General features: G+C 58.3%; 1 protein-coding gene across 1 annotated transcript in view; it reads left to right on the forward strand.

The window, feature by feature from the left end:
- TMEM120B (transmembrane protein 120B) overlaps positions 1-25,014 on the forward strand; it is a 34,204-nt gene extending 9,190 nt beyond the window's left edge. The window contains exons 2-12 of the mRNA XM_045841472.1: positions 5,319-5,437; positions 7,861-7,977; positions 8,674-8,733; positions 9,375-9,470; positions 13,616-13,705; positions 20,159-20,224; positions 20,758-20,819; positions 21,908-22,000; positions 23,500-23,564; positions 23,875-23,943; positions 24,338-25,014. Coding sequence (XP_045697428.1) covers positions 5,319-5,437; positions 7,861-7,977; positions 8,674-8,733; positions 9,375-9,470; positions 13,616-13,705; positions 20,159-20,224; positions 20,758-20,819; positions 21,908-22,000; positions 23,500-23,564; positions 23,875-23,943; positions 24,338-24,451 — 951 coding nt within the window. The 3' untranslated portion in view covers positions 24,452-25,014. The remainder of the gene's footprint in view (positions 1-5,318; positions 5,438-7,860; positions 7,978-8,673; positions 8,734-9,374; positions 9,471-13,615; positions 13,706-20,158; positions 20,225-20,757; positions 20,820-21,907; positions 22,001-23,499; positions 23,565-23,874; positions 23,944-24,337) is intronic.
- Positions 25,015-25,483: the final 469 nt, after the last annotated feature.

Below are 25,483 nucleotides of genomic sequence, written 5' to 3' on the forward strand. Positions count from 1 at the left end.
TCAGGAGTGACTCCGCGTACCGGGAGACGGGATGACGGGGCAGCCCCCGGACCCCCACCCTCACCCCGTGTCGGGGCTCGGGCAGAAAGCACCACCCGTGGGGCATGAGGGAAGCGCCTGTAAGAAAGCAGATGTCGAGGGCACTGAGTGTCGGTGAGACGTGGACGGCTGTCCTGTGCTGTGGGTGGGGCTGTCGGTGGGTACAGCCGCTGCGCAGGCCGTTCGCCAAGATCCATTAAAACTGAAGACAGGCCTGTGCCCTCTGACCCAGCAATTCCGTTTCTTTTCCCCGGAGAGAATCTTCCCCAGGGAGGGGCTGGCGTGTGCGCCCGGGGAGGCAGGGCCGAGGGTGTTAACCAACGGTGCATTGTTGGTTCCGGTCAGAGACTGGAAACAACTGAAATACCCAGCAGCGGGGGGAACGGCTCCCGTAAACCGTGGCACTGCACGAAACACTGCCCAGCGCTAAAAAAGAATGAAGTAAATCTGTTCTTACATGGGTGGGTCTTCAAGGCATATTATTGAGTAAGAAAAGAGAGTTGAGGAATCATTCTGACACTGTTCCTATGTTTCTAAAAATCAAAAGTATGTGCTTTAGGGTATAAGCTATGCTGTTATAACGGAGAAATCCCCAAAGGAAAAGACTGAAACGAGGTATCTTCCTTCCTTCCTTCCTTCCTTCCTTCCATCCTTCCTCTCTCTCTCTCCCCCTCCCTCTCTCTCTCTCCCCTCCCTCTCCCCCCCCCTCTTTTTCTCATAACAGTCCGGAGGGAGGTGTGGTCCAGGGTGAGTGGGATTCCAGTCATCCGTTGCTGCATAAAACAGCAGTAATTGCTTTTTGCTCGTGGGTCCCGTGAGTCGGGAGTTTAGACGGGGCACATGGTCTGGGCAGTTTGTGTTCTGTGGTGCCAGGGGCCCCAGCTGGGAGGACTCGAAGGGCCGGGATGGGCGGGGCTGAGTCATCTGGAGTCATCTGGAGGTTTCTTCACCCCCTGGTGCCTGGGCTGGAACGGCAAGCAGGTTTGTCATTCCAGCCGGGACTGTCGGCCAGAGAGCCTGTCTGGGGTTCCTCTGCGTGGTTAGGGTTTCCACACAGCATGGTGGCCTCGGGCAGTTGAACTTTTTGCTCCAAGAGGGAAGGTTCCAGCAGAGGAGGGGGAAGCTGTGTGTCCTTCCACGCCTTTTTCCTCACAAATTGTGTAGTGTCACTTTTCTTGCCTTTTTTTTTGGCGGGGGGGGGGAGACCCAGCCACAAGCCTACCTGTATTTAAGGGGAGGGAATAGAGAGAGACCCCGCCTCTCTGCAGGAGGAATGCTACAGGATGGGCAGTCATGTTTTTAAACCATCACAGGTTGGAAGGTCTGTCCCGTGAGGTCACCTGGGGTTCAGGTTAGTGTGGTTTGGCTGGGGAATGGACATGGGCTTTGCCGTTCGTATTGTGCAGCGTCCATCTCTGGTTTCAGTGAAACTGGACCCATTGTTGCCACGCACCGGCCGGGCAAAGGGAGAGTGGCGGCCGAGCCATTTCTTAGAAAACTGTGGTTGAGAACGGGTATACACCGCTTCTGCTTGCGTCCCATTGGCTCTTAGTCCTACTGCTACCCCTAGCTGCAAGGGAGGCTGGGAAATGTAGTCTGTAGGCCACATGCCCGGCTATAACTTCGTGGGGTCTATTGCTAAAATGAAGCAAAGGAAAATAACGTATTTTTTGGACTATAAGATGCACTTTCCTCCCCCATAAATTTGGGAGGAAAATGGGGGTGCATCTCATAGTCCAAATGTAGCTTTACCTTTACATTGGTGAAATATTATGTTGTTTATGTTATTAAATATTTTACCACATTTTTTGCTTCAAAAATTTGTTTCCTATTTTCCTCTAAAACCTAGGTGTGTCTTATGGTCTGAAAAATATGGTAGATTAGGGACCATTCATTTTCGCATATATATCTCACCCTGGCCGGTGTGGCTCAGGTACTTAGAGCATTGTCCCGCAAACTGGAAGGTCACGGGTTTGATTCCCGGTCAGAGCACATGCCTCGGTTGTAGGTTCAGTCCCCAGTAGGGGGCGCTTATGAGAGGTGTGAGAGGTCTCTCTCACATCAATGTTTTTCTCCCTCCCTTCCCTTCTCTCTAAAATAGCAGGTCCTCAGGCGAGGATTTAAAAAAAAAGAAACAGGCCTATATAAAATACAGAAATACATAGGTACATAGAATATAGTCTGGAAGGACACATAGGAAAATGTCTAGAAGAAACTAGTAACAGTAGTTACTTCTGGGGACGGGGAGAAGGACGGGGGTGTGTTCAAAGCCAACTCCAGCTGCAGCTGTAGTGTTTTAATTTTTAACAAGGGTACTGTCTTCATGTTTTACTTTGAAATTAAATATTAATTCAGACCGAAGAGGGCCTGGTAAGCATCTGGCTGCTGATGTTGCAGTCTGGGTCTTATCTCCCCCCGGTGGTGGTGGCACCCAGCCCCAAAGAGTGCCAGGAGGTGACCCACCTCTTTATCTTCCAGGGGCCACTGCTGGGCTGCCGTAGCGGGGGCCATAGCTGGGGCCCTTAGTCCGGAGGCCCCGCCTTCCGGAAGACTGCAGTCCAGTCAGGGTCGCGCTGCCCCCTTCCTCTCCACTGTGGGTCTGGAGGGTCCCCTTGACGCCCAGCAGATGCGGGCTGTGAGGACAGGGCTGCTGGGCGCCGCAGAGTTCAGAAGTGATGGACGCGCAGCCTGGCTCTCCGCAGATGACTTACTGACGACAGACACCGCGTCCCTCCTAATGGGAGACGCTGAGGGCACCATGTCCCTTCAGTAGCGTTCTTCCTCCAAATGCATCAGCAAAAGCCAGTCATGGAGAAACAAGGGACAAACCCAGGTGGAAGGACGTATTCCGAAACTAGATGGAACTCCTTAAGGATGCCGACGTCATGAAAGACAGAGAGATGTTAGGAGACATGAACAGTGGCGCAGTGCAGGGGACTGAGTCGGACCCCAGGGTCCGGGGGCACTGCCGTCAGTGGACAGGCAGCCAGATGGGAATCTGGATGGTATCTGAGGTCATGGTGCCGTGTGGTATCAAGGTCATGCTTTCTGTGTTTGATCACCATTGCTGTGGGTCTGTAAGAGAATCTCCTTGTTCTGTGGAAACACACAACGAAGTCTTTCGGAGTAAAGAAGCATGCTGCCTGTCGCTAACTCCCAAATGGTCTGGAAAAGGAGTAGGCAAACTTACGCGGCACAAAAGCCACGTAGTGAGGGTTCTAGGCTCTGCGGGCCACATGGTCTCTGTCACTAGTGCTCTCTGCTCTCGTAGTTGCATTGAGGCCGCAGACAGTATGCAAATGAGTGGGCGTGGCTGTGCACCAGTAAACCTCGCTTACCGATGCTGACATTTCAATTTCATATACTTTCACATGTTGTGAAACAGTCTTTTGAGTTTTTTTTCAACCAAGGAAAACCCATTTCTAGCTTACCGCCCATACGAAATCGTGTGGCTGTGTTTGACCTATGAGCTATAAATTCCTGGTGCCTGATACAGAAAAAGAACACGCACGCAAACACACACACACACACACACACACACACACCACACACAGGGGACGGGGTGGCAATGAAGCAGATACGGCGTAATGCTCACAGTTGTTGAATCTCGGTGAAGGGTAGAGAGGAGTTCTTTGTACTCTTTTTTTTTTTTTTAAAGATTTTATTTATTTACTTTTTAGAGAGAGGGGAAGGGAGGGAGAAAGAGAGGGAGAGAGACATCAACGTGAGAGAGAAACATCGAGCAGTTGCTTCTCACACACCTCCAACCGGGGGCCTGGCCTGCAAACCCAGGCATGTGCCCCGACTGGGAATCGAACCGGTGACCTTTTGGTCTGTGGGATGACATCCCACCCACTGAGCCACAGCAGTCAGGGCCTTTGTACTCCCCTTATAATTCTTTTACATGTTGGAAATTATTTTAAAATAAAAGCTAAATAAAACAGGGACAGAATTTTCCTTTCTGGGGGCCCAGGACGACGCTGTGTGAAGGTGAGGGACTGAGCCCCCCCACCGGGGAGCCGAGGGGGACCTGCTTGCAGTGCTCTTCGGTGTCGCCCCCAGCTGTCACCTGTTCACTTTGTCGTGTTTGCCTCTCCCTTCCCTCCTGACGTAGCCCGAGTGCGTGTGCAGGGACCAGCTCGGCAGGCGTGAGAACCTAGGTGCTGGCCTTAGCATTGATCATCCCCTTTCTCCCCCCGCTGTGCCAAACAGCGCGTTTTTCCACCAGCCAAGAAAACCGCTGCTTTAACTATGTCCACTGGGTTACTGTATTGAGTTCCACTGGCTTCTCCAGCTGTTGGCATTCGCCTTAGACTGTCGACTGTAGAGAGAAGGGCTTGTGTCCCAGCAGTTGGCGTGGTTCAGGGGAGGCGTGCTGTGGCAGCAGCACCAGGAAGTTCCGTGTTCCAGCCCCCCAGCAAAGTCTCTTTCTTGCAGTTCCCGGGGGCCCTGTGGCCCTGAGCGGTTTGTTTCCAGGAATGGGACATTGAGTTCATCGGGGTGACTGTGCTGGGGGTGGGGGGACGGGCTTTCAGGGAGGAGGTGCGACCTTGTCTTAGCTGACATTGTAAGAACTCTTTTCGTGGCCAGGATTAGCAACCCAATTCCGCCTGGCCTCGGTGGATAGGAATTCATGAATTCCTATCACCAAGAGTACTGGACAGTATTACCTTCAGACTTGGTTAGATCCAAGGGCTGAAACGAGGCTCCCAGAATCCTGTCTCTTACCCTGTCTCAGTTCTGTTCTCCTGTTTGGCTTCATTCTCCGGCAGGCTCTCCCCACTCAGCAGCCCCGAGGTACCTGCTACCAGGGTAGCAAACCCAGGAGAAAGAGGGCATCTCTAAACCAGTATTTCCAGCAGGGTCCCAGGACAGACTCCCACTGGCTCCTCGAAGCCCTGTGTCCGTGTCTGAATCAGTCAGTTGCCAGAGGATTGGGAGGTACCGACTGGCCAGGCGTGGGTCACGTGGCCACTCTTGCATGGACACTGTCGACTCAATCCATCTGGGCTGGGAGTGAAAAGAGGTGGCCCCTCAAAGTCCCCTGTGGTTGCTGTCACCATTCGGAAGGATGGAGCCCGGGCAGGAAAGAAAACAGTAGTTGTCCCTCATTGGTCAAGGGCCTTCCCTAATTCCCGTCCCAGCCTTCCAAGACAGCTTGGTGTCCTTTCCGCTGTCAGACCGTGACCTCTGTGGTCACGCCCCCCTGGCATGAGCGCCTGTGAGAAATGACCGTTGGTGTTCTCCCGGGCGCCCTGCGGGGCCCTCCCCTCCCTCAGGAGACGCACAGGGTCTACCGGCAGAAGCTGGAGGAGCTGACCGCGCTGCAGACGTCGTGCAGCGGCTCCATCGGCAAGCAGAAGGCGCGGCTGAAGAACCTGAAGCACACGCTCCAGAGGTAGGCGGGGCTGCGCGCGCCGCTCCCCCGGGTCTCCGCCCCCGCCCCCGCCCCCGGTCTCGGGGTCAGAGACCCAGCTCAGCACTGGCTCGCGCAGAGAGTGGAAATTTTAGTGGAAAAAACCCAGGGGTGGCGTCAGGCCTCACCAGACCCAGGGGGTCAAAGGGTGTTTTTAGGAATCTGGTTTTTTTCCGTTAAATTGTGCATTCCTGTAGATTGGCTTCACTCTCAGGCTGCGTGTCCCCTCGTGGTCACCGAGATGGCCACCAGCAGTGCCAGGCTTATATCCCCCCAGCCTTTTTCCCCCGTTGGCTTGGCCATCCAGCCCAATGAGAACTTGTCTTTCAGCAAAAGTTCTGAATGTGATCCTCGTCGGCTGGAGTTGGTCACGTGCCCAACTGTGAACCAATCCCTGGGACTACTTAGGCAGGACGAGGTCACATGTGCAGTTTATGGACCTCGGGCACGGGCCAGCCCTCCTTAGACCACGTGGAGGGGGGAAGAGGGTGGGAGGCAGTTCCCCAAAGGAGAGTTGTTACTACAAGTCCTGCTGGGCAGGCAAACAGAAAGTACCCTGCTCACGGGGGTGGGGGCTCACCCCACCAGGCTCTCCGGTGGGGGTGCTAAGAAGCTGGCGTCCCCGGTGGAGACAAACTTGAGCTCATAACTTAGTTCGGTCCCCGAGGCCAGGCCCGCTGTTCTGGAAGTGCTGTCAGCGCCCGTAGGTGAAGGGGCCCCCGGGGGTGCTGTGGTCCCCCCGCCAGGCAGGGGAGATGAGGCTCTGACCTACCTGGCCTCCGTCCCAGGGCGTGTGGCTCCTGGTCAGTTTTTGCCTTCCCTCGTGGACACTTTTTGGGAAAGTTATTGATTATACCCCCTAACCTTAGCTGACCCCTTTGGAAATGGAGGCCCATTTGTCGTGGGGGAAAGTCACAGGTGGTCCTGTTCAGTGGCGTGGGCACTCTCGGAGACACGCATCTAACTGAGGGCAGGGCTTCAGATGCTCGATCCGTCTCGGGTTTGTCAGCCCTGGCACCGCTGATGACTCTCGGCTGCTGGGGGCCGACCTGTGTGACGCAGAAGGTGTGACAGCATCAGTCCCTCTACCCACGAGATGCCAGTGAGACCCGCCCACTCTGTCTGAACAGCCAAAAGGTTCCCAGGCATTGCCAAGTACCCCCCGTTGAAAAGCCCTTGGTTCAAAGGTTGACCCTGGAGGTAGGTTCTTACGCGAGAACCCAAGAGTGTCTGTGACTTGTTCTTCTAGTGGTGAGAGTTCCGTATCACCGAGGAATAACGGTTCGACCTCGATTAGTCGACTGCTCACACTTTTAAGGCGCCTTCCTGCCTGCCCCCTGTGATCGTCATGCTCTCCCTTCAGAGCAGCAGGTGGAGCCCCAGCGCCTTGGTGCCCCAGCTCCGCTGGCAAAGGGCGCTGATCTGTAATGCTTCTCTGTCCCAAGCTTTCCCCTTTGTTTGCTTCCCGTGATTAAAGCAAAGTCATTTGGAAACAAAAAGGAATAGGAAGAAGAGGAATATTGCTAGTAGATTTCCACCGACCTCGTACTGTGTGTCAAGTGTCATTCTAAATACTTTTTTTTAAATGTTACTTCATGTCTTTTATTCACCCAATACCCAATGACTTGTCTTCTGGTTTGTGGGAGCAGTGGGCCAGCCCACGTTTGCCACAACGGTGCCTGTCGAAGGGGCCGGCGGTAAAAGCCCCGGCACCGCACTCAGGGGAAGGGCACTCCCCACGAAGGCGGCTGATGTTGCCATTCTCACCCACGCCGTCGTATTTCAGGACAGCCAGCGAACCTGCTTTCCCTTAAGCTTCTTGGGAGTGGGGTACCACCTCCCCCTTTCCTGAGCCCCACCACGAGGTCGCGGCACACGATGAAGGGGGGCCTCCTCTTGCATGTTGTGGTCACAGCACATCCGTCTCCCAGGGGCTTGCCAGCGAAGATCAGTCTTTGCTGATCGGGAAGAGTTCCTTCCTTGTCCTGGATCTTGGCCCTCACGTTTTCTATTGTATCCGAGGGTTCAGCCTCGAGAGTGATGGTCTTCCCCGTAAGGGTTTTCACGGAAATCTGCATCTTGGCGGCGATCCCACCGCAGGTGGCGGGTTTTGAATACTTTAAATTGCATGTACTGACTTGTCCCAATGGCATCATCAAGGAGGTGGGCTTGATGTTGTCCCTGTCTTTTAGATGTGGAAGATAAGGCAGAGAGGTTCAAGGGCCCTCGGGAGGTCAGAGGGCTAGCAGGGAGCCAGCATCAGACCCGGAGAGTACAGGTGGAGACTTGAGTGTGCAAGAAAAACCGAGGCGGAAGGATGGGAGGGCCGTGCCCGGAGCTTCCAGATTCCTCCTCCAGTCCGAGTAACGCCCCTGCTTCCCCCGCGCCCGCGCCTCTTGCCGCAGGTACAAGCGCCATGCCAGCCGGGAGGAGGCGGAGCTGGTTCAGCAGATCGACGCCAACATCAAGGAGCGGCAGAACATCTTCTTCGACATGGAGGCCTACCTGCCCAAGAAGAACGGGTAGGGGCTGGCCACTCACACACCCCGCACTGTGCGCCCTGCTGCAGGCAGCGCCCAGGCCTGGGACGCCTGGTCCGCGTGACTCCCGCCTTCCCGTCGGGCCTTGAGGTGGAGGGGGAAGGGCAGGCGTGAGGCCAGGAAGGAGGAGGAGGCTTCCTCACGTTTTCTCCGTGAACACAACAGTGGCTGTCATTGGTGGGGAGGGCGGCAGGAGGGGGCCTCCTGGGGCAGGAAGTGTTTTATTCTTTGATCTGGGTGTTGGTTGCACGGGTATATAAATACGTAAAAACTCAGCATGTTATACGCTTAAGACTTGTGCACTTTTATAGGCTATGCCTTAATTTTAAAAAGAGCCTGCTTTAAATTGACCTGGATATTGCACATGTGCTTTTACCTTGTTGGCTGGAACTTAGTCACGTGCTCACAGTAGCTGCAAGAGAGGCTGGGAAATAAGGTCGGTGAGCCGGCTAAAATGAGAGGAAACGGGTCAGTCATGAGCGTCAAGTTCACGGTGCTCACGCTCTGTAGTTAATCACCCTTTGCACTCGGTGAGAGGCCCGTTGTACTGCTGAGTTTAACATCTTATCGTACGTTCTGCATTGCTGCTCCGTGGTGACTGCCCAGTGTGACTGTTTTGGGTGGGGGCTGCCGCCAGGGCTAGGGCCGTGGCGGCGGCCTCACAGTCTTCCCTTCCAGGCTCTACTTGAATCTGGTCCTCGGCAACGTGAACGTGACCCTCCTCAGCAACCAGGCCAAGTGAGTACCCCACGCCGCACCTGGCTCTACGGAATCCAGGCATTTTGCTCTCTCTCCACGCAAGTGAGATGGGACGAGGCTAGGATTCTCGCATAAACGAATAAGTGTTAGCAGTTGGCACTCTGGCTCTTGGTCTTTCTGGCACTTTCTTCCCCCGAGGGCAGCCCCCGGGGAAAGGGCTCCTCCCTTCCTTCAAGAAATCTGTATGTTGGGCGGGCCGGACCGCCAGCTCCCTGTGAGAAATGGCTCTGCTGCACCCCACGCCCGTCACTCACCTTTCTCCTGGGAGCAGACGGTGTCCACTGAAGTCTGTTAGTTTCTAGGGAAATGGAGCCCAGGTGTTTCCATGGCAGCAGCCGGCTGGGGGCGCGGACCCTGTCTGTGCCCCCTGCCCAGCCCCTCCCTCCCGGAGCCCTGCATCCGGAGTCCGGGGGCGTGGGAAGCCACGCTTCGGTCCTCGTTCCCTGGTTAATCGTCACCATTCCTTCAAGGCCGGGCCTCTCCCTTGGCTTGTGGGATGTGGGTGGCAGCGTGTCAAGGATCTGACGGGGCAGGGGTCCCGCCCCCAGTGGCATGTAGTTACTTTACCGTAAATGTGGTAGAAGTTACCTGACCTCTCCTGGGCGTGTCTCCTGCCGTAGATTTGCCTACAAGGACGAGTATGAGAAGTTCAAGCTCTACCTGACCATCATCCTGCTCCTGGGTGCTGTGGCCTGTCGCTTCGTCCTTCACTACAGGTGACGCAGCATGGCGTTGGGGGCTGGGGGCATGCTGGGGGTGCAGGGGGCGCCGTGAGAGAGGGATCCAGGGTCTCTCCTGCATCCGCAGTGCTGGGTGAGGTGAGCTGCAGATACAGAAGGGCCGTTTCTCGTGAGAAGTAGCAGTCCCGTCCGCCTGCCCAGCAGATAGCTCCTAAACAGCTGTTGGACGGCCTTAGCGTGTAGTGCAGAAGGAGCCCAGGTTGGCACATTCGTGCAATGGAATATTGTTTGGCTGCAAACAGAAAGAAAGTTCTGACACAGGCTATGACGCAGGTGAATCTTGAAAACATTATACGGTGGGGCAAAAGTAGGTTTACCGTTGTGAGTATACAAAAATTTTTTTATTTTGTTTGAAAAAATGTTTGATTTTAGAGGGAGGGAGAAAAGGAAAGGGGGAGAAACATCTATGTGAGAGAGAAACTTCCATTGGTTGCCTTCCATAGGCATCCCTACTGGGAATCGAACCTGTAACCCAGGCACGTGCCCTGACCAGGAATTGAACTGGTGACCTTTCGGTTTGCAGGACAACGCTCAACCGAGAGCCATACCGGCCGGGGCCAGAGTTTATTCTTGTATTATTATTTATTAATTATTGTATTATTTTTCATACGAACAACACGTAAACCTTCTTTGTTCCACCCTGTATGTTATGTGAAAGTCGCTGGTCACCAAAGATCAGGTGTTGTATGCGTCCATTTATACGGGATGCCGAGAACAGGCAAACCCATGGAGGCCGGAGACAGAGTAGTGGTTGCCGGGTCGAGGGGAGGGGGTTGGGGCTGACTGCACCTGGGGGCGGGGTTTCTTCCTAGCACTGAGAATGTTCTGGAATTAGGTAGTAGTGATAGATGCACAACTCTGTGCTACACGAAAAAACCCATCAAATGTATACTTTAAAAGGGTGAATTTTATAGTATGTGAATTATATCTCAGTTACCAAAAGGGAGGAAGGGAGAAAGAGAGAAAGGGAACAAAAAAAAAAAAAAAAGGGAAAAAGAAAGGAGGAAAGGAGGAGAGAGGGACACATCCCACATGGCCTGGGTTGGACCCGGCTTTGAGACTGACTGGCTGTTACCATGGGCAGGTGGTTCCCTCAGGGAGCCCCCGTCTGCCCGTCTGTAAAACGAGGTGACACCGGTGCCTAGCGCACAGGGTGGTGGTGACAATTCAGTGCGGGAGCCCTGTGCGCAGAGGGCTCTGCCCGGGGCGGGGCGCGCGGCGGAGCATCGGGAGCAGCTGCTGTTGGGACTGAAGCCACGCCCCCCCAGGGGGTTTGTGTCCTCCGTGTGGCCCCGGGTTTTCCGCCCCAGGGGAGGCAGCCAAGCACACCTTGGGCCTCTGGCCCACGCGTTAAGGGTTTATTTCCTAGCAGGCGCTTGGCTGGGAGTCCACATGCTGGTCTGGCCACTTGAGTGTCCAGACAAAGGCCCTTTTAGACCCGGGGCCCAAGCTCGCCTGCAGCCTCAGGCCTGGCCCGTTTCCCTGCAGGGCAAAGGCTGTCCCCACCGGCCCTGCCGACTCACGCCCCCTCTGGAAGCGGGTGAAAGTTCTTAAGGAGCAGCCAGACTCCCTGCACGGGGGCCTCTTGGGCCCTCAAGGGGCAGGCGTGGGGCGTGCCGTCCAGTTCCAAGGCTCACCCAGGGCCTGGCTGTTTCCATTCCTCCCCGCCCCCTCCACACTCATTTCCGAGGGGCGTCGTAACAGAGTACCGCAGACTGGGGGGCTTAAAGCCACAGAAGCAGGTTTTCTCTCGCCCGGAGGTGGGAGTCCGAAATCAGGGTGTCTGCCGGCCGGGCCGCCCCTGACGGCAGTGGTTCTTCCTCGCCTCTTCCGGCTCCGGTGTCGCTGGCTGTCCTGGGGGTTCCTTGGCTTAAAGCGGCTTCGTTCCAGCCCCTGCCTCCTGGGCCTCAGTCTTGCCTCCTGGGTCTCCTTCCTGTCTGTCCCTGTGTCTCTCTCAGGGTCCCGGCTGCTAACCGTGCCCGCGGGTCCTGGCTGCTGCAGTTACCGGCAGGCCCGGGTGTGTACGCACACCCACTGCAGGACCCAGTCCCGCAGGGTCGCTTGCGTTTCCAGGGAGGTCGTCCTCATAAAGTTCCCGCAGCACTGCAGGTTCCCAGCGGGCCGTGCTGGCCCCGTGTGGCAGGCAGAGTAAATGGCCCCCAGAGACGTGCGCGTTCTGATCCCCAGAACCCGAGACTGTGTTACCTTACACGACGGAAGGTCTTTGCAGAGGGAGTACGTTAAGACCTTGAGACGGAGAGAAGACCCCCCTGGCTTCACCGGTGGGCCCCTTGTCATCACACGCGGCCTTGCGAGAGGGAGGGTCGCAGCCAGGGAGGGGGCGTGGTGGCGGAAGCAGAGGTCAGAGCCGTGTGGGGCCACGAGGCCAGGGGCTCGTCCAGCCTCCAGAAGCCGGAAAGGGCAACAACGACACAGGTTCTGTCCTGGAGCCCCCAGCAGGAGCCCGTGACCCGCGTCAGACCCCGCCTGCAGAGCCCGCAGAGTGGGTGCGCCCGCTTGTTGCAGCAGCAGCAGCAGCAGCAGCAGCAGCAGCAGCAGCTCAGACCCGCGGCACAGCAGACTGAGGCCGCGCTTCAGGCCTCTCGGGGCCGTAAAGCCGTTTTTGCTTCTCTCTTTACTGACCGCACGGAGGAGGGACTGGTGAAAAATGCCCCCGTGACCGTGACTTGCTCGTGGGCATCTCTTGCCTGAGCTCAGACGTCAGGACCCGAGTGACTCTGCACCCTGGGGGGCCGCCCCCGCCCCACCCCCACCCCCACGTCAGGCAGGCCTCGGAGTTTGTCACAGTTCTGCCTCTGAGCGCCATTCGTCCGGCCCTGGGTGCCCTGTGGTGCTTCCAGAGTGGTGACAGGGAACGTGGGCTGCTCCGAGCACTTCATTGAACTCGGCGAGCGCTCGCGGCGGCCTGCTGGGGAGGTGCTGTTCCTCTCCCCGCTGCACAGGCGGGGACGCGACGGTGGGGAAGAATCACTGACTTGTCCCGGTTCTCCAGCGGGGAAGAGGCAGAGCCTGGATTTGAACTCAGGCCCTGGGTTTCCAGAGTCTGATCTTAACCCTCCTGACACTGCCTTTGCAGGCCACGTCCAGCAGGCTCGGGCCGAGACCCTGTCCTCTGTGACCGCAAAAAGGCCACCTCCCAACAGCTGTCATTATCGTTAAAGTTGTGTCTTCTTTCCAGTCCACCCCTCCACCCCACCCCCGGGCACTGCAGTGCAGGGGGAGGCTGTCCCAGTTCAGGGACAGATGTGGAGGGGGAGAGGGTGGGAGGGGTCCCCCCCCATCATTTCTCTGCTGAAGGGCTCTGTGTGACACTGGGAGGCACCAGGGTGCTTCCTCTTCAGGGTCAAAGACACAGCCTTGGGTGAGGTCTCACCAGACAGACCGGCCACAGCGGGGACTTGTGTGTCGCAGGCTCTCTCCCAGGATCCTTCGCCTGGGAAAGCTCACGGAGGGGACCAGTCTCCCTGTTTTACAGACGGAAAGGCTGAGGCCGGGCAGGCGTCCGACAGGGCCACACAGAGCGTGCCCGCCAGCCCTGCACTCCGACCAGGGCACCGCATGGCTCCAGCCGCCCCGCCGGCCACCTTCCGGGCCCGCTCCGGGCCGTGGGCACTGCACGGGAGGCAGGAACTTCCTAAGCTCTTCTGACAGACAGTTCGGGCCAGACACACTTTTTCGTATGTGCGACAGAATTTACGGCTGGTTTAAGGGGACCGTGGGAGCTTACACTCAGCACTGCAGACGGTTTTAAATGGCACATTAGGTGTCGTGCTGCAAGTCCTTCTGTCGCCCCCCCGCCAGAAACGTCACGTTTAGAAGGCAGACAGGCTGTCATGGGCCACGTGGTCAGGGCAGGAGGGAAGCCTCAGCCAGGGCCTTCGGGGCGCACAGGATTCCGGTGGGAAGGTGAGGATGGGGTGAGCGCTCCCGGTGCAGGGAAGACACCTGAGAGGCCAGACCCGCTCTGCCTTCCGGGCGTCCGCGCTTTCCCAGGCGTCGGGGGTTTCAGGGGCGTGCTGGGGCGGCAGCCCTGGGCCCGCCCCGCCGAGCCACCTGGTCCTCACACCTGCTCCCCGCCCGGGGCTGTCTCTCTACACCAGGGTAACGGACGAGGTCTTCAACTTCCTGCTCGTGTGGTACTACTGCACCCTGACCATCCGGGAGAGCATTCTCATCAGCAATGGCTCCAGGTAATTGGGGGCCCGGCTTTGTGGGGGGCGCGGAATGGGGGCGCCAAAGGGAACACAACGAGGAGGCAGGTGAGGGCCGGCCCCCCCACAGCCTGCACTGCCTTCCTCCTTGGGGGGCCCCGGGACGGTGCAGACCCAGGGAGGAGGGACACATGCTTGCTACTGCGGCTGCGTCGGTTGTGTGGTCGGTCTCTTGTTTACAAGAGACCCTGACTCAAGGGGGCTCAGCATGACTGACACTTGTTTTCTCATGTCAAGAAACAGATCCTTCAGGGCTGGCCTCAGGTTAGGCTTAATCCAGGTGCTCAGGCAGTGTTGTTAGGACCCAGGTTCTCTCTGTCTCTCTCCCCTGCCTTCCGCGGTGCTGCCCGTTCCATCAGGTTCCGTGCAGGGACACCGCCAACTGCAAGCTCACGTCTTTATTTCTAGCTTTCCCAGCAAAATAGGGCACATCCCTCTCTTCCAGGAGTCTCACTGGGCCTTTGCCCACTGGTGTTTGGTGGACCACATGCCCATCTCTGACCCCGTCACTCACTGCAGCTAGCGAACGTACTGCTACAGGGATTGGCTGGGCTTGGGCCTTGTGCCCACCCCTGCGGCTGTCACTGGAAGCTGAGAAGTTGAGTGTCAGGCGGGGACTGGTTCCCCAGAGGAAAATTGTGATACTGTCCCTAGAACGACGAGTGGATTCTGGTGACGACGGCATTGGTCCCTCACAGGGAGACGGGAGTCCCAGGACTCAGCTGAGAGCCACGCCGGCCACTTGCAGGACCCATTTCCCGCAGTTCTGATTCCTTTTTGGGGTGGCTGTTGGAACCTCTGCACACCACTTTTGTCCTTGTCCTTCCCCAAAGTAAGGAGTAGCATCTTTCCAGCCACCCCCCTTTCTCCCTGTGGAGACTAGTAAGGAACAACCAGGAGCGTGTATTTAACTGGGGGCCTCTGCCAAACCCCCAAATAATCCGCCACCTTCACCCTTTGCTGCCCAGCGGTCTCTCAGGGCAGACTGCCGCTCTGCCGGGCCTGGCCCTGAACGCAGAGCCGAGAGGTGAGGACCAGGGGGGCGGCGGTTCTTAGACGCGCGGCCCCGTGGCCCGCGGCCTCCTAGGAAGGACCCGTGTTTCTCAAACCGAGCTCCTCCCTGTGCCGTCCGCGCCTTCCTCACCGTGTCCTGTATCGCCTGGGAGACGGCCTCCCCATGTTTCAAATCAGCCATCTCTCTCTCTCCCTTTTTTTTTCTTAAATAAATATTTATTTGAAGAGGAAACTTTGTCCCACCACGTTACATGGAAAACCAGCATGAATTGCAGGAAAAAGGAAGTGGTATAAAAACATTGTTTTGTTTTCATTGTCGAACCCATGAAAGACTCTGGGCCTGAGGCCCGCGGTCTCTCGTGTGTGTGTGTGTGTGTGTGTGTCCCCGTGGGGAGAGGGAGACGGGCGCATCTCGAGGGGCGCTGAAAGTGATGTGCTGGCACCTCTCCCAGACTCTGTCCTTGACGCAATCCGGGGAGCAGAGAGAGCATTCGGTGTCGTCTGGGGTTACACTCGAGTATCATCTAAAACTTGGTGACACACGCCCCAGGCTTTGGGAAACACCGAAATAGGAAATCTTACTCCATGAGGAACATTCATAACTTTCCTTAGTTTTAGTGAATAGTATCTTTCTGCTTTTGGGCGTGGCTGGAGGGTAGGTAGCCAGGTAGTGTATAGAGAGAGGGGCAGTGAGGCCCAGGCATTGGGCACAGCCCCCGGTTACTGATTCTCTCTCTGTGCTGTGGGCTCGCTGTCAGTCTTGGAGTTTTGTCCTCCTGAGGGCCTCCTGTTCAGAGGGGTCGGGGCATGCTGGGTCTCTCATGGTCACTGACACTTTAGTAAGAGTTACTCCGGTCAGCTCTTTCTCTAGGATGGTAAGCTGTGGATGGGGCGAGGGGTGGTCAGCGGAGACAGGGGAGCAGGACTGAGTGCAGGCGCCCGTGAGCGTGGGCACACAGGAAATTGGGAGGGGCACGGGGAGGGAGGGAGTGGGGGGCTCCAGAGCCAAGCCTGGGTTGCCTGGCGCTTTAGCAGGGGCTTTTCCCGGGCTTTTCCGGAGTCCGTGCCCTGCCGCGGCGGCAGGAAGTGCTGCTGTCTCTAGCGTGCAGTGCAGAGCGTTGGTGTGGGTCCACGCTGCCCCCTCCGTCGTTCTTCACAGCGTTTATCGGTGTCTCCTGGCCGTCGGACACGGAGCTCGGGGCTCCGAGGTGGCTCACACTCTGGTGCCTTTGGGGGGCATTCGTGGAGTGTTTGGACAGACGCATTCATGGTGCGTGTCACTCAGGAATCTCCCGTCATGACGGCGCCGCTCCTCCAGGCCTGTGCTGCCACTCGGGCCTGGGCGCGGGTCTGCGTGCGGCGTTCGTGGGGAGGCTGGGATGGGAGTGGGGGCCCGGCCGGTGCCTCGTCTTTTGGGATGACTGCGGGAGTAGTGGCCAAATCTGGGAGACCACGCCTTGTGACTGACTCATCCGCCACATCTGTCAGCCTCCGTCCTCCCCAGCTCCTCCTCGAGCTGGTTTCTGCGGGGAGTGGGCAAGGGAGGCAGATGCCCTGGAGGCCCTCTGTCTCACACTCGGCCCTTCCCAGGGGAGAGCCGGGAAACCAGCAGCTAGGAGAGCACAGTGAGGGGGGAGGTTGGGGTCCAGGCTGGAGCGAACTCGACCTTCCTCACTTGCGCAGCGTCCCAGGGCCCGCTCAGGAGCTCAGTGTCGCCACCCAGCGGAGGCCCCGTGGTTTGTCCAAATGAATTCAACTCAAGCTCTGCAGCCGGTCGGGGCCCTTGGGGCCATGCCAGCGTTCTCAGGACAGGCGCGCTTGAGCCGTGTGGGCTTCCTGGAGGCTTGGCGCCCAGTCCTGGTCTGACCGAGCCTCTTTCATCCGGTTCCCCATGGCACTGGAGACCTGAGTGCGGGGCGTGGTCAGGGAAGCGAGTCTAGAGAGGTGGGGGAGGAGGGGGGAACCCCCATTTCGGGATGGAGGTACCCTTTTCTTTGTGTCCGATCCGTCCCCTGTGAGAAGTAGCTCATTAGCTCGGTTCTGGAAATAAGCGAGTCAACTTACTTTGCAGATTCTGCAGATGGTGGAAAACCACCTGATAGGAGTAAACGTGAACAGGATTTATGGGGGCATATAAATAGTTCTGGGGGGTAGAAAGGGCTCAGTGTTAACAGGTCCCCCTCCTTTTCCCTGTTCTGCTACCCCTGGAACCGCTCCCAGCAGCCTAGGTCAGCATCCTACTGGATCAGCAACCCCAGAGTTTCTTTCCTTCACGAATGTAGCTGTAATCTTGGGACAGACTTCTGATTGGCTAGGCTTGGGTCACATGCTCATCCCTGAGCCAATCACTGGCTGGAGTGATACAACCGTGATTGGCTCTGGGTCCTGTGCCCAGGTATATTACTCATATCATATTCATTTTCCTGGCTAGCCAGCCCACGAGCTGTAACAGGCTTTTGTAGGGACCATACCGGGATGCCGAGGCCTAACCGTGGCAGGCAAGGGGACGGGTGCTCAGTGTAGAAGCCATTCCTCCATCCGCCCAGATTACCTGCAGCAGCGCCCAACCAGGAGCGGCCTGGGGGTGAACAGTGGCTGGCGCACGGGTTTTGTGCGCGTGCCCAGACGTGGCCGAGGCTCCCCGTAGGGAGGGTCAGGGTCTTCCTGGGCATCATCCCCAGGCGCCAGACCTCCTGTCCCGTGTGAGAAGCACTCTTCCTGGGCGCCTCCCCTCCGCTCGTGAAGAGGACGCCAGCCCCTGCAAGCTTCGTTTCCGTCTAAAACAGGCCCAGACTGCCTGCCCCTGGGTGCAGGTTTCCTTTTGGGGTGACAGTTTGCACCACTATATATATGCACCAAAAAATATTTAGTGAATCTATATTTTTTAAGATTTTATTTATTTATTTTTAGAGAGAGGGGAAGGGAGGGAGGAAGAGAGGGAGAGAAACATCAATTGGCTGCCTCTCCCACATCCCCAACCAGGGACCTGGCCTGCAGCCCAGGCATGTGCCCTGACTGGGTTTCGAACTGGAGACCTTTCGGTTCGTAGGCTGAGTGCCACTCAGTCCACTGAGCCGCACCAGCCAGGGCTGTGAGTACGCATTTTAAATGGGTGAACTGTGTGACATCTGAATTACAGCACAATAAAAGTGTTACATAGACACATGCACAAACCTTGCCCGGAGCCCTGGGGGGTGCAGGTGGACAACGGGGCGGGAGAAGAGGCGACTTCTAGTCCCTCCCAGTGCCGCTGAGGTGTGTGTATCGGTGGCCGCTGTCACCGCTGGGCTCTGGGCACAGCGCGCTGTGGAGTTAGAAGCCGCTGCTCAGCTGAGCTTGTGGCCCGGGGCCTGCGTCCGCTCAGGAGATAAACCCACGGATAAGGACATGCAAATGGAAACCTCAATGACACACCAGTTTTCACCCAATAGGTTGGGCAGGAATTTTAAAATTTTGTGTCGGGCCTTGGTGAGGGTCTGGGGACCCAAACAGCCTCCTCTACCGCCCATGGGGGTGTAAATTGGGGTAGCGATTTTGGACGGTGCTTTGACAAGTAACGCACACACCCTCTGAGCCAGCCATCCCCCTTCTTGGAGAGACGGTCATCACGCTGGGGGACTTCCAGAGGCATGTCTTGGCAGCATCGAGGACAATAGTGACTGTTGAGGAATAACCAAGTAGACGCTGGCACAGGGGCACCCCACAATGTCGTGTGGCCTTTCAGACGCCCGTGACAGCTCTGTAGGTGCTAGCCCGGGAGTCCAGCAAGGAAAGCCAGGTGCAGGATGATGGAAGGCTGACCTGGCAGTGCATCCCCCCAGCCAGCAGGTCCTTGGGAGGAGCAGTGCCCTGGACCCCATCTCCTCACTGGGCCCCATCGCAGAGAGCGGGGGAGAGAGAGAGAGAGATGGTTGGTTCTGGAGGGACACAGCTGGATCACTCCTGCAGGTGCCTCTGGGGTCCCAGTCACTGCCGCTCAGTCCTTAGGGGGACGGAGCCTGGCTCCTCCCAGGCTGCCTTTGGCAAAGCACCTCCCTGCCGCCTGGTGTTCAGGTGACTGAGCTCCCAGAGCGGGGCTGGGGAAGACCAGCCGAGGCCTGAGACACACTCAGGGACTTAGAAGGGCAAAGGTGCTCCGGTCCAGCCTTCCTCCTAGGCCGCCCCCAACACTGAGAAGGGGTGACAACCGGGGCCCCTCCCCTGCTGCGGAGTGGGGGCCTTGGGCTGGGGGAACACCGGGTTCTGACAGCAGGGTCCCCCCAGCCTCTGGACTGGACGAACGAAGCCCAGGGCTGGGCAAGGGCTGGCTGTCACGGAGCAGCCGATGCGCCGGCGCTCGGGGCCCCCTGGGGGCAACCGCGTGTGGGGTGCGGCGATGCCGCGTGTGCGGCCCGTCACGCCTCCGTCTCTGTCCGGGGCAATGCAGGTGGCTGCTGCTCTGCGTAAATGTGCGTGCGTGCGGTCTGTGTTTATTCAGCGCACTTACTGAGCCCCCGCCCGGAGCAGGTGCCTCAGTGAGCCACCCCAACGAGACCCCTGCTCTTGGGAGAAGGATGTCTGGGTGGGGGAGGGTGCTCAGAGAACACATGAGGGGAAAAGGGTCATTTCAGAGACTGGCGAGCGCCATGAACAAGGTGAAACAGGATACTGTGGTCCCGAGTGGGCTCGTCTGGTTGATTTCGATAAGAGGGTCGGGGAGGGTCTCGGAGGAGGTGACAGACAAACCTGAATTTGGACCAGGAGCAGGCAGGCCAAGGCCGGGGAGCAGAGAGAACAGCAAGTCAAAGGCTCTGCTAGTCAGCGCGGGCCACCCCCGACGGGACACAGAGTGGGCCGCTCCCACGGCGGAAGCTCTGGAGGCTGGCAGTCCCAGGCCAAGGGGCCGGCGGGGTGGGCTTCTCCTGAGGCTGCCCGGGCTTGCAGGCAGCCCCTGCGTCCCCACGTGGCCTTTCTCTGTGAGCACGCACACTGCTCGTGTGTCTCTGCTTCTCACAGTAAGGACACCGGTCCTGTTGGACGGGGGCCCATCCTTACGACCTTAGTGACCTCTTTAAAGGCCCCATCTCCGAGGACCGTCCCACGGGGGCCTAGGGCTTCAACCCAGGCGTCCCGGAGGGCACAACTGAGCCCGTGGCCGCAGGTCCCGAGGCAGGAACGGTTCCCAGAGGAGAGGGAGGGAGGCGGGGCTTGCAGTGGGGGTGAGGTTGGGGCTGCGTCCTCAGGGCAGCTGGAAGCCACGGGGGCGTGTGCTCCCATGGGTCTCGTGGCTCCTGGCCGAGGGCTCACGGGTGGGTGTGCGTCTCTGTAGGACGGGGAGAAGGGGAGCCCCCCTTACCCCACGCAGGCTGGGAAGCCGGGAGGTGCCTGCGCTTCTCTCCCTGCCTGAGCTTTCTTTTCCCTTCTCTCGTTCTCTCCGAGAATTAAAGGCTGGTGGGTGTCTCACCACTACGTGTCCACCTTCCTGTCCGGAGTGATGCTGACCTGGTGAGTGTGTCCTGCCCCGCACCACCCCCCCCAGCCTCCGCTCGCCTTCCCCAGGTGGCCGTGAATGGGGACTGGTGGGGAGCGAGGGGGCCCACATGGCTTTCGAAGGCCTTGACCTGGGCTGGCTTCGGGGCCAAGAAGGAAAGCGGGAGCGTACGGCTGGGCCGTGGGGAGTTTTCCTGGGAATGTGCCCTCGGCCCGCCGGCTGGGGCAGAGGTGACGGAGCCAGGCCGGACGGAACAGCCCAGGGGTGAGGCTGTGGCACGAGAGGCTAGCGGGCAGTGGGGGTGGGGGGGACCCGTGGGAACGGAGGCCTCAGAACTCCGTGGGCTGCCCTGGTTCTAGGAGGGACTCACAGCGAAGGGGGAGGCGCCTGGGCCCAGCCCCGGGCACTGGCAGTAAAGGAGGGTGGAGATCGGGGGCTCCGGCTTCCGCACGGAACCTTCTCTTCCCTCTCCGCTGGAACAGGGCCGGAGACGGATGTCCTGGTTTCTCGGCACACCTCACCTGGGCTTTTCCCTCCCTCTCCGCAGGCCTAACGGACTGATTTATCAGAAGTTCCGAAACCAGTTTCTAGCATTTTCCATTTTTCAGAGTGAGTGACTCTTGCCTAGATTCAGGGGTGGGGGGCACTTGGTCCTCAAGAAGACCACATCCCTGTTTGCGGGGGGCAGCGTGCCTTTCCTGGAAGAGAGAGGAGAGTGGGGAAGGTCCCTGGTCGGCCTGGGGCAGGGGAGGGCCAGGAATCCAGAAGAGATCTGCACCCCCCCATCAACTCCACCCCCCCGAGCCCCAGCCCCAGCCCCCTCGCTGCCTTTCCTTCCCGGGGCCAGGCCAGACCAGCCGGATCTCGGGGAGCCCGGGAATGCTGGGGGCACTGACTTTGTTTCCCTCAAACTGGAAACATGCTCCGCTTCTCACTGACAAGCAGCTCCGATTTATAGACAGTGCGCAGGTCCCAGGGGTCAGGGGTGGCTTCCGGGAGTGGGGAGCGTGGGTGGCGGGAGACAGGCAGAGTTTTACTTTTTAGTCTACACCTGGGTGTTCCCTTTGGATTTTATACCGTGTATGTATTGCCGATTCAGACAAATACAGCTTAATTTTTAAATAAAATCTTGCTTACAAACAAGTACAAATACATAAAGCTGAGAATGGAAATCACGTCCAATCCCGCTCTAAGGGGCGATACTGTTAGTAGGTCTGTGTCCTTTAACGTGTTCACTCACAAACATGCACACACGTGTGCACCGCATTATGTGTAGTCTGTAGCCATGGGACCCCTCTGCACATGTGGTTTTGCTCGTAACCTGGGCTTTTAACAATTGCCCTGGGCGTTTCTCCACGTCAATACAAGTATCCCATTGTATGGGACCACCTCTTGCCACCTTGGCATTGCACACAGCTCCCAGTGCGGTGCGCCGTCCAGCAAGTATCTTTTGAGTGCCTACTGCATGCCTAGGAAAGCTCCAGAAGTTTCTAGTCTAGCTGGGGCTTCCTTCGGTCCTCAGATATCCTGAGGTCTTTTAATATTCTGGAGAATGGATAAAGTGGGTTCAGAGGACTGTGTGTGTGTGGGGGGGGAGGGCTGTGCCCAGAGCGCCCCCTGCCCTCTGGGCAGGGCAGACCCAGCCCCCTGCGGTGGAGGGGCCACTCCATCCTCAGGGCGCTGTGCTCCCCCTGCAGGCTGCGTCCAGTTCCTGCAGTACTATTACCAGCGGGGCTGCCTCTACCGGCTGCGGGCTCTGGGCGAGAGGAATCACCTGGACCTCACAGTGGGTGAGTAGCCGGCCTGGGGAGTGGAGGGACAGGTGCGGGCCCCAGCCTGGTCCCCCAGACCTTGCCCCTGGCTCCCCCAGCGGGAGCACGTGCCGGGAAGGACATACCTAACAAGACCTACCACACGCAGAGCCGGAGCTGCCGGCCCCTGCCTGAGTTGCTTTTCATAATTCACAGTGGATTCTGCTTCAGCTAAGGGCGAGACTGGCTGTGCGCCCTGAGTGCTGACTTCTCTCTTACCCTTTTCATGTTTATTTTATAAGAATGTTTACTTACTGATTTACAGAGAGAGGAAGAGAGAAAGAGAGAGAAATAAAGATTTTGTTGTTCCACTTATTTATACATTCATTGGTTGAGTCTTGTATGTGCCCTGACCAGGGATTGAACCCGGAACCTTGACGTATTGGGACTGTGCTCTAACCAACTGAGCTTCCCGACCAGGGCCTCTCTTATCATTTTTAAATGCCTGTTTGTGTCTGTGCTTTCTAATGTGCATACTGTCAGCCTAGTGTTGTTGCACATATACACGTACATACGTTGGGAATGTGTGTGTGAGTTTTTAACTCATAGCAGTAGTTGCTTAACCAGAAAAGCTTAGAGACCTTTCACCTAAATTGTCAGGGCAAACTTAAAAAAGAGATTTAATTAATTTATTTTTAGAGAGAGGGGAAGGGAGGGAGAAAGAGTGGGAGAGAACCATCGATCGGTTGCCTCTCGCATGCGCCCCAACCAGAGACCAAACCTGCAGCCAAGACAGGTGCCCTCACTGGGAATCGAACCGGCAACCTTTCGGTTTGTGGGATGAGGCTCAACCAAGTGAGCTGCACCGGTCAGGGCAGGGGAAGTTACTTTTTTTTAAAGATTTTATTTATTTATTTTTAGAGAGGGAGGCAGGAAGAAAGAGAGAGAAACATCAATGTACGGTTGCTGGGGGCCATGGCCAGCAACCCAGGCATGTGCCCTGACTGGGAATCAAACCTGCGACACTTTGGTTCGCAGCCCGCGCTCCATCCACTGAGCTACGGCAGCCAGGGCTAGGGGAAGCTATTTTTAATAAAGCTTTGCTACCTTTGAAGATGGTCATTTTTACTGAATTGCTCTGCAAAGTAGGCCCTACTTTGTCAAGACTCAGTGGAAAGGGTGCATTCCAAAGTCCACTGCAAACATGCGAGTGAGAGAAGTGATTAAAAACATGGCGCCCGGCACAGCAGCATTCTGTGCGTGTCGTCGGGCCGCTCGGTCCATGGCGACGTGAGGCGAGAGAGCAGTCAGGCCGGTGACAGGTGTTCTGCACGTTCTCGGGGTCATTTTCACAGCGAGCGCTCGCATCCCCAAAAGGGGTGAGGGCGGCGCCCCCCATGCTGTGCGTGTTTGTGCGTAGCTGATCTCAGGGTGGCCGGCGTGTGCAAGCTGTGGGCGCTCGGGGGGGGCCGTGGGGGGCCGTGGGGGCCGCCGAAGCCCCTCACACGGGCCCTTCGCCCCCTCCCTGCTCTCCGCAGAAGGGTTCCAGTCCTGGATGTGGCGGGGGCTCACCTTCCTCTTGCCTTTCCTGTTCTGTGGCCACGTGAGTACCCCTGGGGTCTGTGGCTATCCCCTCTTCTGGGCTGACCCCCAAGAACAGGAGGTCTGCGGGCCTCTCCCCCATTCACCAGCCATCCCCGGGCTGGGCCTCGCGGGGTCCTGGGGCTGTGACCGCCCCTGAGCCTGGGGAGGCCTCAGGCCACTCTGGTAGGGTGCCCCAGTTTCATCCGGGCAGTTTTCAGTATCTCAGGGCACTGACCCCAGAAGCTGGGGTCCTGGTGCATCTCCCGGGCTCTCCCGTGAGGGGCCCCGGGCACTGGTGGCTGAGCGGCGCCCGCCTCCCCTCCCTGCAGTTCTGGCAGCTCTACAACGCGGTCACGCTGTTCGAGCTCTCCAGCCACGAGGAATGCAAAGAATGGCAGGTATGGGGTGTGTGTGTGTGTGTGTGTGCGCGTGTGCATGCATGTGCATGCGTGTGGTGGTGTGTGGCTGGGGTCCTGGGGAAGGCTGGGCCGGCTTGGGGAAAATTCTTTCCTTAGCCATCCCCTTGGCCCTCCTCCAGGGCGCCCGGATCCCTCTGCTCCTGGGAACTGGGAGACGGTGGGAGGGGATTTGGGAGGCCGGGGAGCCCCTCGGTGAGCTGCCCAGGACCCTGCCTGACCCTCTCTCTGCCTTCTGCGGGCGAACCCCTGCAGGCTGCAGGTAGCTTGTGCTGAGGGGGTGCTGCGGTCAAGGGTGGGGTGGCCCTTCAGTGGGGGACGCTGAGCACAGCCGGCACAGCCCCCCCTCCTTCCCCTCCCCACGTGGGCCCGCCAGGTGTTCGTGTTGGCGCTCACGTTCCTGGTCCTCTTCCTGGGCAACTTCCTGACCACACTCAAAGTCGTGCACGCCAAACTGCAGAAGAACAGGAGCAAGGCCAAGCAGCCGTGAGCCTCGGGACCGTGCCCTGGAGCCCCGGACTCTGAGACTGCGGGGGGTCTCAGGTGGCACCCCGCTGCCGACTTCTTCCCCAGCGGTGCCAGCGGCCACTGGCAACAGTGACCTCAAGGGCCAGCAGCCTTGTGGGGAGCAGGGCCGGGGCCTGGACCCCGACGGGACCAGAGGAACGTGACCCCAGCCTGTCCTCGCAGTATTAGCCGCCCCACCCTCCCTATTTATGACGTATTTAATGTGGGTCCTCCCTGGGACCTTCCGCCTTCCCAGCTGCTCCTGGCCAGACTGGGGGGGGGGTGCTTCCTGGGAGGAGGCTAAGCCTCAGGGAGCCCCCCCTGTCCCCACTCCCGTCACCTGAGCCCCTCACCTGGGGTGTGGACATGCCTCCTGGGGGTGGATCCATGACCTGCGGCTTACAGAGTCCCGCTGGGGGCGGGAGGAAGCCCCTGGTCGTCCTGTGGCGCCTCCCTCCCCAGGCGCACGCTTCTGCTGTAATGAGCCCCACCTCCTCCCGGCCCCTGTTTCTGTGTGGGCCGGTATTTAAGTGCTCTGAGAACCACTGTCTGTCTGTGCCTTGTGCTCTTTGCGCTTCCCCAGGCCCCGGACTGCCGCCCCTCCCCCCGGGGAGAGCGGCCCTCCCTCCCTGAGGCCTGGGGCTCCTGGCCCCCGGAGCAGCTGGGGGTGGGTGGGCCTCAGGTGGAAGGGTTTTCTGAGGCTGGCCACCAGAGGGCGCCCCGGCCCTGCGGCATTCGGGTGGACTGAGCGTGTTCTTTGACCAAGTCTGGCTCTGCTCTTGGGGGCTTCCTGACGCTCACCCCAGCCCTTCCCAAATTCTAGCAGTGAGGACTCGGGGAGTGAGACCGAGCCCCTCGGCTTCGGCCCGCACAAAGGGCTCCCAACCTGCACCGCCCTCCCTTGGGAACCTCAAGGTTCTAGGAAGCGTGGGGAGCCTGAGCCGCCTCACTTGCAGGAGGCCACCTGGCGGCAGAGCCTGCATGCGCGGAGGGGGAGGGGCGAACAGGTTCGGCT

Source organism: Phyllostomus hastatus, unplaced genomic scaffold (assembly GCF_019186645.2).
Source record: "Phyllostomus hastatus isolate PE091 unplaced genomic scaffold, TTU_PhHast_1.1 phas_contig_1162, whole genome shotgun sequence".
In the NCBI taxonomy this organism is placed as follows: domain Eukaryota; kingdom Metazoa; phylum Chordata; class Mammalia; order Chiroptera; family Phyllostomidae; genus Phyllostomus; species Phyllostomus hastatus.